At 42.7% G+C, this 13,383-nt stretch overlaps 2 protein-coding genes across 25 annotated transcripts in view; one reads left to right on the top strand and one right to left on the bottom strand.

Annotated features, from left to right (window-relative positions):
- PWWP2A (PWWP domain containing 2A) overlaps window positions 1-9,012 on the bottom strand; it is a 43,927-nt gene extending 34,915 nt beyond the window's left edge. For 5 of the 13 annotated variants that reach the window (XM_080398063.1, XM_080398069.1, XM_080398070.1 and 2 more), the window contains exon 1: window positions 8,092-8,897. In XM_080398063.1, coding sequence (XP_080254189.1) covers window positions 8,092-8,777 — 686 coding nt within the window. In that variant the 5' untranslated portion in view covers window positions 8,778-8,897. Of the gene's footprint in view, window positions 1-8,091 lie in introns of all 13 variants that reach the window. The other 8 variants (XM_080398073.1, XM_080398074.1, XM_080398064.1 and 5 more) reach the window with 3 other exon arrangements.
- Window positions 9,013-9,021: 9 nt separating this feature from the next.
- FABP6 (fatty acid binding protein 6) overlaps window positions 9,022-13,383 on the top strand; it is a 47,072-nt gene continuing 42,710 nt past the window's right edge. For 5 of the 12 annotated variants that reach the window (XM_080398114.1, XM_080398120.1, XM_080398119.1 and 2 more), the window contains exon 1: window positions 9,022-10,875. The gene's annotated coding sequence lies outside the window, so the exon portion shown is untranslated. The remainder of the gene's footprint in view (window positions 10,876-13,383) is intronic. The other 7 variants (XM_080398122.1, XM_080398126.1, XM_080398125.1 and 4 more) reach the window with 4 other exon arrangements.

Below are 13,383 nucleotides of genomic sequence, written 5' to 3'. Positions count from 1 at the left end.
AAGACAAATAGCAACAGGAATATCAGGAACTATATTTAATAAAAGGCTACTGGGGTAGATGAGATCAATTCTGGCAGTCCAGTAATCTTTAGACTGAGAAAAGCTTTCAATTGGCTAGGGTACGCAGAGACAAAAATATGATTTAAAAGTCAGGGTTTATTTCCATTTGTCAACTGCAAGTTAATGAACTATGAAAAATACTAGTTACCTGTTATGTAAAAGCTAGTTTGGGTATCAAACCTAGAAGTCTATCACTTAAGTTTACATATTAGTAACATAAATCTGTATTGTTTTAAGCAAGCAAAGTAAACCCACTTTTTTCAAATCAAAATTCTATAGCAGAATTACTACAATGAATACATATTACTACTCAATTTGTATGCAAAAACACAGTACAGTTAAAAGTATTTTTAAAAAAATAAACATGAGAGAGGGAAAAAATCCCATTTAAATTTGTAACTGTACATACATAAACATCTAAACAATACATCCTGGGGCAAAGTGTTTTCACATTACTACCATGTAAAGTCTTAAGCTCTCATCTTGAGGCCCCAATGTCTCTTAACTTTTGCTTCTCCATTAAAAGAAACAAAAGTGAAAAAGCACCTTGCTCTGCAAAGAGCAGTCGAAGGAGAGAACCCACTGAACTGCTTCAGAAGCATTTCACATCTGTCTACAAACACACTGAATTAAAGTCAACAAAGCACGATAACTTCCAGTGTTGTGGTAAGCGTTAAATAAAGTCTGTTGTAAATGACTATGATCAAAACTCATCTTCACTACCATGTCAGACAACAGTAATCTCTGATTACCTTTCTATGCTTTGCTCTTGTACTCAGTATCCTTCGTGTTTTGCAAAAGCCAAAACCAGCAAGAACTGAAGCAATTTTTATTGCATAGATATAAGTTCAAAGACTATAATAATATGTTGAAATAATGTAGAGCTAAGTATATATATTTCATGCATGTATCTAAACTGAGGTTTTAAATTGTAATATTCAATATAAAACACATTTAGATCATAGCTATTTGAACATAAAGTACATGTATTTAAAACAGATTATGCAATAACCTATTTTTAATATACGATTAACTTGGTATGATAAAGCGCAATATGGAACATATTGCTTTAAAGTGGTAGGCACCTTACTGAAAAAAGCATCCAAAGAAGCCAAACTATCAACTGAACGGTTTACTCACCTCCTGAGCTAAGCAGACTAGAAAATGCTTATTTCACTTAGAGCTCTAAAAACATGGCACAGGACTGCAGCATAGGTAACTCTTTGGAAATAACACATCATCAAGAATAGATGTTGTCTCTCCATCACAAACTCGGCACCAAGAAAAATCTGGTTAAATATATGACAGTTCAAATTAAGTAACACGTGACAATCCACATCTAAGTGAAATATAAGAAGCTTACTACTCAAAGACTTTTACAAATCAATGTTATGCTTGGTGTTTTTCAAAGAGGTACACTTGCCTGAAATCCAAGCTCTTGTTTCTGGGACACTTTCAAGACAGAGGAAAGACAAGGGCAGAGTATACATAGAATTGAGTTTGAAAGAATACCTTAAGAGAACTGGTTAGAATACCCCGGGCAGCAGTGATTTTTAATTTGTAACCACTGTCAACCTGAATCTACTACTGCAATCATTACCCAAGTGGAAACCAACTAATGGATACCAAACAACATGCAAATATACCAAACGTTGTATTAGCTTACAGGACACCGCTCCACCAAGTCAGAAGCCCTCTGAAAGACTTCCAACTCCCAGGAAACTGAATCACAGAAGTTTATGTAGCCAGGATGCTGATGCAGACTTTGAAGAATTACCCACTGTAGAGACAGAAGAATCTCAAAGTTGATAAGCCTGAAGAGTATACAGGTGGTCCCCCTAATAACAGAAGTGGGAAGGTACCCCTCACCTTTTCATTGGAAAGGATTTACAAGTGAATTTGCAGAATTTCCTTCAGTTTTCTGCAACTTTGAGTTCCATCAAGGATATAAAAGCAAACTTTAAAAGATAGAATGCTTTAAGTTTAGGCTTCCTGCTGACTACCAATTCTACTGGCATGCTTATAAAACTGAAAGTCTGTTTAAGCTGAAATTACAATTATCTTTTAATTTTTACATCTGTTGGTATTATTAGTTTCAAGTGTCAATTGCATTTTAAAGTAGATGCTTTGCCAATATATTTGGAAGTGTTACACAACTGCAAAACTTTATGATTAAAGTAAAATGCCTTGAATATGGACTTCAAGATCATCCACATACCAGTCAGACCCAAGACACATGGAAAAGAATGATACTGTTTATTAATGGATGAACTTTAAGCCAATTCCACACCAAGATGGACAAGATCCATCAGTCCCATAACAGTAAAGAAAAGAAATTATTTAAAGCATACTGAAAATTTCACCTCGACCCTGTCTTTCAACACTTCAAGCCAAGTCAAGTCAAGCTACTCTGATAAAGCAACGGTAATCCATGCTGTTGGAAGACAGAAAAGGATACTGTAAGAAGAAAGGACAATTTAACCATCATCTGTTGTATCACAGTCTGACAAAGAACAGTAGTAGACTACAGCTGCTTCAGGAAAGTTTGAGGCACAATCCACAGGCGCCCTATTTACCAGCAAGATTAGGGTTTACCAGTTTGAGAAAGGGAAGTCACACTCCTTGTACTGGCTCAAAATCAGAAGCAGACTGACGAATGTTTTCAGTATAAACAGCAGCTTTAACATGCCTTATACCCATTTCAGCAAACCCCTAAAAGCTAGTCCAGTTTTGTCAGAGATTTTCACTTTCCAAGTGGAAACCTGGGAATGAGTAAGCCTTTCAAGAAACATTTGATAAGTGACCGCAAATAACACTCAAAGGTTTGAATGTAGAGACACAAGACAAACTATTTTCATACAAACATTACAAAATCATAAAAAAATTTTAGGATGAGAGCAATATCACGACAACTTCTGATCCAACCCTGTCCTCTAAGTAAGGCTACATTTGACACTATGTCATTCAATATATAACCTCTGTCAATCACAAGCAAAGTACCTGTAGTAATTTACTCTCTTAAACACACACACACAGACATCACACCTATGGTTCCAGTGTTCTGGGGATAAAGCAAATATCAAAAAACAAACAAATGGTTGTTACTTAAATGCTAGAATTTCACCAAGCTCCTTTACACATCTGAGAAAAACCACAAAAGAGAATAGGTGATGAACTGTAGGAACACCTTGCACACTGAGTGCAAGTTAAAAAAAAATAAATATCACACCAAAACACAACCCTGAGTAACAGATATTTCTTTACTGTTGATAATGTGTATCACTGAACATCAGTACTTAGAATCTAAACATTCTGCAGACAAGGACAACCAAATGTTGTCCCTGCTTATTAAATGAAGTTATTAGTAAAAGAGAACTTAAAAGGCAGGAGAAACGTGACACATTTTCTCAAAACTTCTGCTATTTTCCTTCTCGCATCATGCATCTTAAATTTCTCAACTTGGGTGTACCTTCCCCCCTGCATCATTCTTGGTGTATATGGTTACAACACACTAGATTCACCCTGTGGAGTTTATACCAACAAAATGAAAGCGTACATAGACTGCAACTTTCAAGAAGTGTTAAATACAAATGATTTACAAAACTAACAGATGTTTTGCAGATTAAGATAACACAAACTAGAGAATGGATGCAACAGTCCATTATTTACCCTTATTCTTTTTGAGTAGAAAGGTCCATGAATAAATCAGGAAAAATATAGGATTCAAGAGTCGCCAAGAAAGCAAGCCATAACTGAAAACTGCTGCTAGAATTATAAGAACTTGAAGCTGTCTGTAAGAGTTTATTTTCATCATATAATGCTGCAGGAAGTCTTTCCTCCTCTTCCACAACCAAATCCCAAGATATAATTTCAAACACCTGTCTACTAGCAATGTACTGGGCATCTTTTGGGTATCTAAGATCAGAAAACAACTTTTTGCTCTCCCCTTTCCCCTCAAAAGCTATTGTCACACACAAGTGGAAAGGGAAATAGCTTAGAGAAAAAGACAATAGGAAGGCACGTGTCCATCACATCTGTAGGATTAGAAGGAAAATTTTAGTCAAATGAGAAAGCAATAGAAAGTCCAAGTCCTGAATGTTGGCAAAACAACAGAACATAAATTTAATCCCCCTTGTGTCCTTAATCTTTGGGAAGGGGGAAAAAATGCAGAAATAATTATCCTCTCTCCAGAAGAGCAAACTAAAAACTAGGACTTATTAATCCTACATTTTAAGGTTTACAAATGCTATGCTCATCAGGTATTTCCTTCCTCCAGGTGCAGAGCAAGATTTACACTAATTCGGAGCCAGCAGGTGGCATTCACATCTCACACACCCTGAGCAAACACGGTGTTAGGCAAATGCAGGACACGGGCAAGCTCACAAGCCTTATTTAAGCCCCATACCTAACAAGTAGTTTTCAATGACAACTTGTACAAAGGCATGGGATATTAACTACAGTCGTGCATGAAGCATTCTGCTATCCGCTCTGACACAACAGGACAGGATTGCTGCCTGCCTGATGGCTGCCTGCACATCCTGCCTCTCCTCAGCACCACTCCATCAGCTATGCCCAGAACTCCTCACATCAGAACTTTATCCTAACATACAATAAGGCACGTAAAAGGTTATTACTACTGTTGCCAGTAAGATCACATTTCTAGTTAATACAACAAGCCTTTAGAGCAACAGAAGTGGGGATACGTGCCTCTTTAGATGATTATTTACTGCGTAAGAAATTTTTTTTGAACTCAGTAGACATGGGCTCCCATTCTCTGCTGATTTTCAAAACTTCCTGTTCAGCTGACAGGTACACAAGACTGCCATTAAAACAGAGAAAATACTTCCTTACCTCAAATAAATGTAGTAATAAAGTCCACTGAACACTGAGGTGCTTGTGTTATCAACTCCTAAATGGACATCCTATTTACAGGGGGTAGGGTAGGAGAAGAAATCAGACCTTTAATACAAACACCACTGACTTCATATCAAAGTCCACAAGAATAAAATGCAAAGTCAGTGCATCATTTCAACAAAGGAAACAGAATGAAGAAAAAAGAAAAAACCCAAAACAAACCAAAAAAAAAAAACTTTAAAACCAGAAATATATGGGGAACATTTTTGCTTTTCTTTCACCTTGAAGATCAAGTAATTCAGAACATGACTTGAGAAGGCTAAAAGAGTTCATTGGACAGGTTTTTAAAACATTGATTAAAAGAGTCTTCTTCGTACTGTACAGAAGTAGCACCCCCTCACAGCCCTGAAGGGAAAGCAGAAAGGACTAGGAATTATTTTCTTCCAAGTATATGATGAAAACAGTATTAACACATGCAGTAAACGCATCAGCTGCTTTCTGAAGCTATTGAATGAGTAAATGCCAATACAAAACTTCACTTTTGTTAGGTAAGAACTGGCACGTTTAAGATATTGATCCCCCTTCATTAGGAAAGTTTATAAGATTGCATGAATCTTGAATGCACTTGAATGAGATAGTTTTCAGTAACCACCTGTCTCCACTATCTTCCATACTAGAAATCTCAGTGTTTTCATGTAAATGCAGGCTGAAATGTACATGGGTTTGATACAACCGTACCCCTCCTTTTTTTTTGTTCAGTGGAAAAACTTGTTACAAGAATTCTAGGCCTGCCTCTAGATACACTAGATGCAGAAAGAAATTAAATAAAAATGTTGATGCTCTACAAGTTCACATGCTGCTACACAAAACAAACATATAAAGAAAAGCTGATACCCAATACTATCATTCAGTCACTTCCAACCAAAGTCATAAAGTCTAAAATAAAATTTAAGTCTTAGGTATTCATGTAACACCTGTTTTCTGATAATGCTTCAATTTCTTACAGGTAGTAAGTTCTTGGACTATTCCTAGAGTTCATTTACCACTGCATTTCCTGCTCTGAGATATCTGAACAGACTCCTATTCATCTACAAGTATTTACTTGTCACCAGCCAAGTATTACAGACCTTATGTCTAGAAACTCAATTCCTGTCCACGCACTCTGAAGAACTTGGCTTTCAGAATTTAAAATTCATCTTCTGGAATCTCATGTAAGAAGCACCTCTGAAGGAAGTCCAAGATCATTATGAATGGAGAGAAAGAAGTAAGTGGCTCCACTGCATAAGAGAATCTAGGAGTAATAGCAGAAGCCTTCATCTATCACTTCTTCACAGTTCTTACTGTGAAGACTTGCCCCAGGGCCTGTGCTTAAAAACAGGGGAAACCGAGATGCCTGCTTCCACTGAAGGCACAACAGAAAAGCAGCAGTTTGCCTGCTACAGATGACCTTTACTGCAAAGTGCTGCAGTAGGTCTGGCTGCATCAGGATCTTTCTTGTACAAGAAAACCTCGGGCAAACAAGGGGATGTTTGGGGTCAATGAGTGCTTAGTATGATATGACTTTTCAGGAGCAAGGGAGAAGCTGGCATCTTCCTTCTTCACACCTATACACACCCTAAAAGTACAGAAGCATGTTTGTCACCCTGCTAACCAGGGAAACAATGTGATTTTTGATTTTGCTATTACAACTTCAGACCTATAAAAGAATCTATGTTACCTAGCACTACATCTGAAGTTGTAATGCCTCCTGGCCTGCTTTGAGACATTTCATATTTCATACTAGAAGCAAGTAGTTTGCAGATTACATTTTAGTACGCGGCTTCAAAAGGCAAGCTGGTAACATTTCAAACAACAACAACTGACAAACTTAAAACTTAATTCCATAACATTACCCAGAACTTGGGTTTCAGAAAAAGCCTGCTGTTTCAAAAACCAATGACGAAGCTAGGTTCAGGACAAAAGTGCTGGTCCCTAATGGCTTTCCTTTTAGAAAGCATTGAGAACGTTGCTGTTACAGAAAGTTATTAAACAGCTACTAGTAATGTAAAAGGGAGTCATAAAAGGCCTATGACCACGCATGCAGCTTAAGGGGGGGGGGGGGAGTAGCACTGCATTTTTTGCATACCAATTATTTTAAATAATAACCCCAGTCAATTTTCACTTTTCTCTCATGTACTTGTGTAGTCCTTTTATGTCTAGAAAGCAAGCAGTAAGAGGAGGAGGTATTTTCACCTGCAAATAGCAGTCAGATGGTTAACAAGATACATAAGCACCACTGGTGAGTTCCAGACTCCCAAGAACCCCTTGCTGCAGGAAGGCAATGAGAGGAGCAACCCCAGGCCTCACAGTATGGTAAGGCTTTACGCTATTTTGTGGTAAGAAACTGTCGTCGTCGTCCCTCACCCCTCCAAAAAAAAGGTTATCTAAGAACCATTAAACTTCATTTACTGCAGACAAGGAGCAATCAGGTACTAAGAACTACTTCAGGACTGTAATAGCGTGGCTTGAAAACCATTATTCTGAAAAATAAGGTTACCTAGGCAATGTAACACACAAGGCAACGAGAAAAAGCGATCCCTGGGTCTGTACGTCTGTACAAAGCCCGGGATAAATGCTAGCGTTTGCTGCTCAGGTCCTTTCCCCGCGGCAGCCAGAGATGCTGGAGGCCCGACGTGCATCCCAGCCGAGTCAAAAGGATGTGCCCACGTGCTCGCCCCCCTCCGGCTCCCCCATTTTCTCACTCCCAGGGGACAGTACTTTCGTTAGGGGCAGCACCGTCCGGCGGGCGGGCGGGCAGCTGCCGGCCCCGGGTAGGGCCCGCTCCCCCCTGCCGCGCTGGGGCCGGGGGCGGGCGAGAGGGGCCCGGAGGGCCTGCCCGCCCCGCCGCGCTCCCTCCACCCCCGCTACAAGGCTCGAGGAGGCGGCTGCCCGTGAGCGGCTGCCTCCGGTCCCCGGGGAGGTCGCGGGGGCAGGAGGCGCTCGCTCCCGGGCGGACCCACGGCTCCGGCCCCACGGGCGAAGGGGGGAGGGGGGGAAGGGAGGGGGGGGAAGGGATGCCCCTGCCGTCGCGCCCCCCGGCCCCTCCCCGAGGGCCGGAGAGGCGCAGGGCGCCCTCGCTGCCCCCGCCGCCGGGGCGAGGGGGGAGGGTGTCGGGACGGCTCCCCCGTGAAATCTCACCTTTTAGAGAGGTCCATGAGGACCCCAGAAAAAAGCTTCTCTCCCAGCCGGAACGAGACCACCAGGGCGTCCTCGATGATGTGATCCAGGGTGACCCGCACCTCGGAGCCAGGCAGCAGCGGAGCCTCCGCCTCCTCTCCGGCCGGAGCCACGGGCACCGGGGACTTGGGCTCGACAGCGGCGGCATCAGCAGCATCCGGCTCCTCCTCCTCCGGCCGGGACGGCTCCTCCCCGGGCTCCGGCTCCGCGGAGCCCCCAGTAGCCGGCGGGCAGGGCTGCGGCTCCTCCTCGGGAAGTTCAGGGTGCCCAGCAGGCGGCGGGCAGGGCTGCGGCTCCTCCTCGGACTCCGGGCTAGGCGCTCCGCGGTGCTCGGCCAGGGGCGAGCCCTCCTCCGGGGTGGAGGGCGGCAGCTTCTCCGTCCTCTCGGCTTCCGGCTCCCGAGTCCCGGCCGGGCTCCGGGCGAGCTGCACAGGCGGCGGCTCCTCGGCCTCGCCGGGAACAACCTTCCCTCCGTCGGCCTCCTCCCCATCAGGCACCACCGACTCCACGGCCTCGGTGACGGCAGGGAGAGGGTCCGCACCGGCCTCGCTGCCTGGGATAGGCTCCATCTCAGGCTCGGCTTCGCCAGCCCCCCCATCGCCCGGCACCGCTGCAGTTGCTGCCGCCTCCGCAGCCATGGCCGCCATTTTCTCTGCTGCTTCACCGCCGCCTCCCTCCAGCAGCGGGATCGATAACCACGGCCTTCCCCGCCCGCCTGGGAGGGAGAGCCCGCCCCCTAGGCTCGCATCCGGCAGCCTATTGGCGGGCGCCGTGCAATTTTCTGCTTCTACTGGAGAGCGGAGTAGTCCGTCAAGCCCAGTGGGAACTTCTCGTTGGCCAGCGGGGACTTCATTCAATGAAGAGTCGGGAAGAGGAAGAAGGGGCGTGGCTTAGCACTTTACAGGCCGTTAGAGATTAGAGGGGCCGGGCCTCCAGGGCTGCTCCGCTATCTCATTGGTGGCAGGAGGAGCCGTTCCCGTGGGAGGCCGGTAATTGGCGGCGCCAAACGTCTGTTAGGGGGGAGCGAGGCAGGAGCCGCGCGGTGGCCGGCATGCGCGCTGCGGGCAGGCGGCCGGGAGAGGGCGTGAAGGAAGATGGCGAGGGCAGGAGGGTGGCGCCGGGGGGGCAGGGTCGGTCGGTCGGTCGGTCGGTCGGTCGGTCGGTCGGTCGGTCGGTCGGTCGGTCGGTCGGTCGGTCTGTCCTGTAGCGGCTTCCCCGGGGGGGAGAGGCTGTCTCTGCCTCCCGGCTGCTACTGCACCGCGCCCGTCGCCGCGCGTGTGCAGGCCGGGGGGGGGGGGGGGGCACTGGTCTGTGGCGCCACCTGCCCCTGTGCGGTGGCGGTGAGCGGGGCCCACGCTGAGGGGAGGGGGGTGGGTGAAAACCTGTGGTGAGAGAGAGGGAAAGCGTGAGGGAGGCAGCGGGCCTGGTGTCCTTTGTGAAGTAAATCAACACGTTAAACAAGTGGTGTGAATTTGGTACAGCGGATAAAGGTGAAAAGCGCAGAGCTGGGAGGAAAAGTGTTAACCTCTTCCCTGGAGATGTACTGAATCGGTTGCTACTGTGTGGGCATTTGTTACCCGCAGGTAGGAAATCTGGAATTTCCTAAAGAAAAAAATAATGAAAAAAAGAAAGGTTTCAGTCCATGTATGATTTTACATTTTGGGAGCCCGAGCCCTTTGTAGAAAGGAAGGATTTGTTGGAAGGATGGCTGGGTAAGAAAAGTAGATCAACTGGAGGCAGAAAGACAAAAGTGATGTTAAAGCACAAATGGGTTTACTCTTCCTAGTGCTATTATCAGAGCTATACTGTGCCGCAACAAATGAAATTTTCTGAGAAGTGAAGAGTCAAATCTTACGGATTTTCTTTAAAAATAAAGTATTTTTTTCTTTCACGTTAGGGACTTTTATTGGCTGGCTTCAAAATTGCTATCAACCATATGATTAGAATAAAAATGGAGCTACACTGTGGGTTGTCAGGTAGAAAACTTAAAAATAATGGGCATGAAGAAGTAAGGAAATTTTTGCAAGATGTATGAGGAAAAAAACCTTGATCAGATTTAAGGCCTGGTACTACACACACCTTTTTTTTTTCTTTTTTTTTTTCTCTTCATAGTAGGAAAAGTGAGTTATATGTAGTTAAAGTACTACAGTAATGCAAAGATGATTTTTTTTTAATAATATTAAATGAGGACATGGAATAAATAGTCTTCTGTAACACCAAAAAAGTAATGTATAAGTATGCAAGTAAGACATGATCTTGCAAGATTCTAGTTGTGGGCTTTTAGTAATAAAGGCATGATTAACCTACTCTGTCCTGATCATAGTTGTTTAACTTACCTAACAGACATAAAGACTCTTTCTTTTGTATCTGATACTGATTTACTTTGCATGGTGAGCATAATGTTTGCATTATTGATGGTGTAAAGTGTGTAAGGAACATGTGGGAACATCAGGAAGAACAGCTAGACACATTTCTTGGAGACAAATATATTTGAAATATAGGTAAAAGAATTTGCTAATGATTAAACTGCTTAATTTTTGTATGTTTTATTACTACATCTGTTAAATCAATGGTTTGATAGTGTGGATGGGTAGAATAGAATAGGTTTATTGGGGAGGGAGCAGTAGATACTGAATTACAAATGTATTTTTTTCCAGCCATGTTTGCAGCTTTGTCAGTCTGTATCACAGAGAAACAGCAGATGGATACAGCGTGTGATCTGTGGCTTAAAAGGAATCAGATTTGGTGAGCTTTTCCATAACTACCTACCATTAATATTACTTCCTAAGTCATTTTGTTAGACCATATTTGTAAAAGATCTGTATTCTGTATCCTGAGGCCATAATGCTTTGAAAGATGGCAGCTGTCTGAGCGCCCCTAAGGCTCAATGTGTTCTTTGGCAGAATTCTGGAGAATAATGAGAAGATTTGTGTTGCTACTGAGTTACCTTCATTTCAAAGCTATCCGTGTGGAAGGATTTCAGTTCTAATTCAGATCTGAGATTACAGGTTTTCCTGTATGTTCTGCCAAGGAGAATGCAGTAGTGGCTCTCGAAGATTCACCGAAGTTGCAAATGATTCGTAAAGAGTTCTCAACTCAAAGAAGCCTGGTATAAAAGAAATAGTCATAGAAGTGGAAGGAGGACTCTGCTGTTCTTGCCTCTCATTATTTTTGTTACGTGTGATTATGACAACATATGACATACAGAAAATAAACATTTGTTTCCCAGAAACCTTTTACCTTATTCAGACAAGTAGTAGGCTAGATTAAAGAAACATATTAGTGAAGATCGCTCATACGTAGCACTAAAACTGTCTTTACGCTGCTCTCCTACGCAAAGAATTTCACTGTGCTTGGAGGTACTCCAGCTGTATTTCAACAGTAGACCAAACCATACTCCGCATGCACAGGATTGTTCTGTACATTAGAAGTATGATCATCTGCTCGAATGCTGGTTTTGTTGTTACTGTTTTAACACTAGTAGTAATCTATTTATTTACCCCAAGACTAATGTGAGGAAAAGGCATCACATTAGCTAGAAGGGCTCGTAGGGTACAGGGATATGTATTGTCATATATTCTGTACTATTTTTTGTAATTTTTTTTTAATCAGGACACCTAGTACTATATTCCAAAAGCTTACAAACACTTGCACTCAGATAAATGTTTGCAAAATTGCCAGACAGCTTTCACGCAGGGAAAGCCTGAACTGTCATGGTCCTTACTATAAAACAGCATGGCTTGTGTAGATACTAAGTGATTTTGATTGTGCTAGCCGGTCGGTTCAGTTAGCCACAGTTCATTTCTCTGGTGCTGCTGTGCCATGGCATAGAAGGGCGGCAGTAAATTCTGAGACTACAAGAAATTGCAACTAGTACAAAGAGGCTACTCACTTGAGCTGATGGGATATTGAGATCCAATAGCTCAGCTCAGCAGGCCTTTTGTTATGTTAAGTTCAGACTAACATAGAGGATGGGCATAAAATGGAAGATTTCCTCTTGTAAAACATCAGTGAGGTTAATGCTTACTGCAATCCACCTTGTTGTAGGTGTTGCTCAGGCAGACCATTACCATTAAAATGCTGTCATCTTTACATCTACTAGAGTCCCCAGCAATCTTTATGCTGGGCATGGGAGAGAAATCTGGGTGTATGGCTTGTTAATGCTCTGAATTGTTTCTTTGCAATAACAGGAGATTATGTGCTTGACCCAAGTGGTTTAAACTACTAGGGGGTCTTAAAATAGAATGTAAACAGCTCTTTTGCAGTATCATTTGCATGTTGAAAGGTGCTATATGTGCTTTTAACAAGGGCTAAATAAGGACATTTATATACTAGTGTAATGGCCAACAGAAATATGATACCAATAGGTAACCTTTAAATGGAAGTTTACCAACAGTAGGCATGTAGATGCAGGGTGAAACTTGTAAGTTTAACAAAAAAGTGCTGGCTATATAATTTTTTTTCCCTCCCAAATTCCTATGATCACCATTTAATTTCTGTTTATTTTAAATCTAGCCTTAATCTCTTCAAGATAGGGTTTGTCTTTCTGTGGCTGGTTTGCATAGTGATTGGCATAGCTGGGGTCTTGTTTCTATCCTGGAACCTTTAGAAACTGCCAAAATAAAATGGATTAAGTTAATGGAACAAATTGCACTAACACACTTTCTGTAGATTAAAACAAGTCTCTGTGCATTCAGCAAGTGGTAGAAAGGACAGAAGTAGAAAGAAGAAAATATGAATTTGAGAGAGGAACTGATAGAATTGAAGGGAAAAAAGTTATGAATTTCAAAGCAAGAAAAGAGCAAAGCTCTGTGAAGATGTGTTAACAGCATATTGGTAGGCCGGATAGGTGGAGAAGTTGTAATAAGTTTGGGTTGAGTGAGTGAACAGATGCGATGTGGCTGCATGATGCCTATAAGAAGTAAATATGATTTTATCTGTATGTATGGTTATACATGGGTGAAATAATTGTTTCCGTGTGTGGAAGTCAGGATGCAGTAAGGATCGGGTCTGGCAGACTTGACTGTTCAAAGGCCTGTGCTGTTCAGTATTAGTGATACTGATTTGTTTTGTTCTGTCATGACCAAAACGTGTTATTGCACTCACCTAAAGAAACTCTTGAATTTTGTGAATTGTCACAGCATGCCTGTGTTTCAATTAATAAATTCATTGGGTCTGGGTGTGTGTAGTTTAAGATGTGTAGTGGTAACATCATTCTCTGGGCACTAAGTTCCATAAAAGTGCACTGTGATG

The sequence above is a fragment of the Falco punctatus genome, assembly GCF_963210335.1.
Source record: "Falco punctatus genome assembly, chromosome: 8".
NCBI classification, from domain to species: domain Eukaryota; kingdom Metazoa; phylum Chordata; class Aves; order Falconiformes; family Falconidae; genus Falco; species Falco punctatus.
The sequence above is the reverse complement of the archived record's forward strand: the minus strand, read 5'-3'. Positions and strand labels throughout refer to the sequence as shown.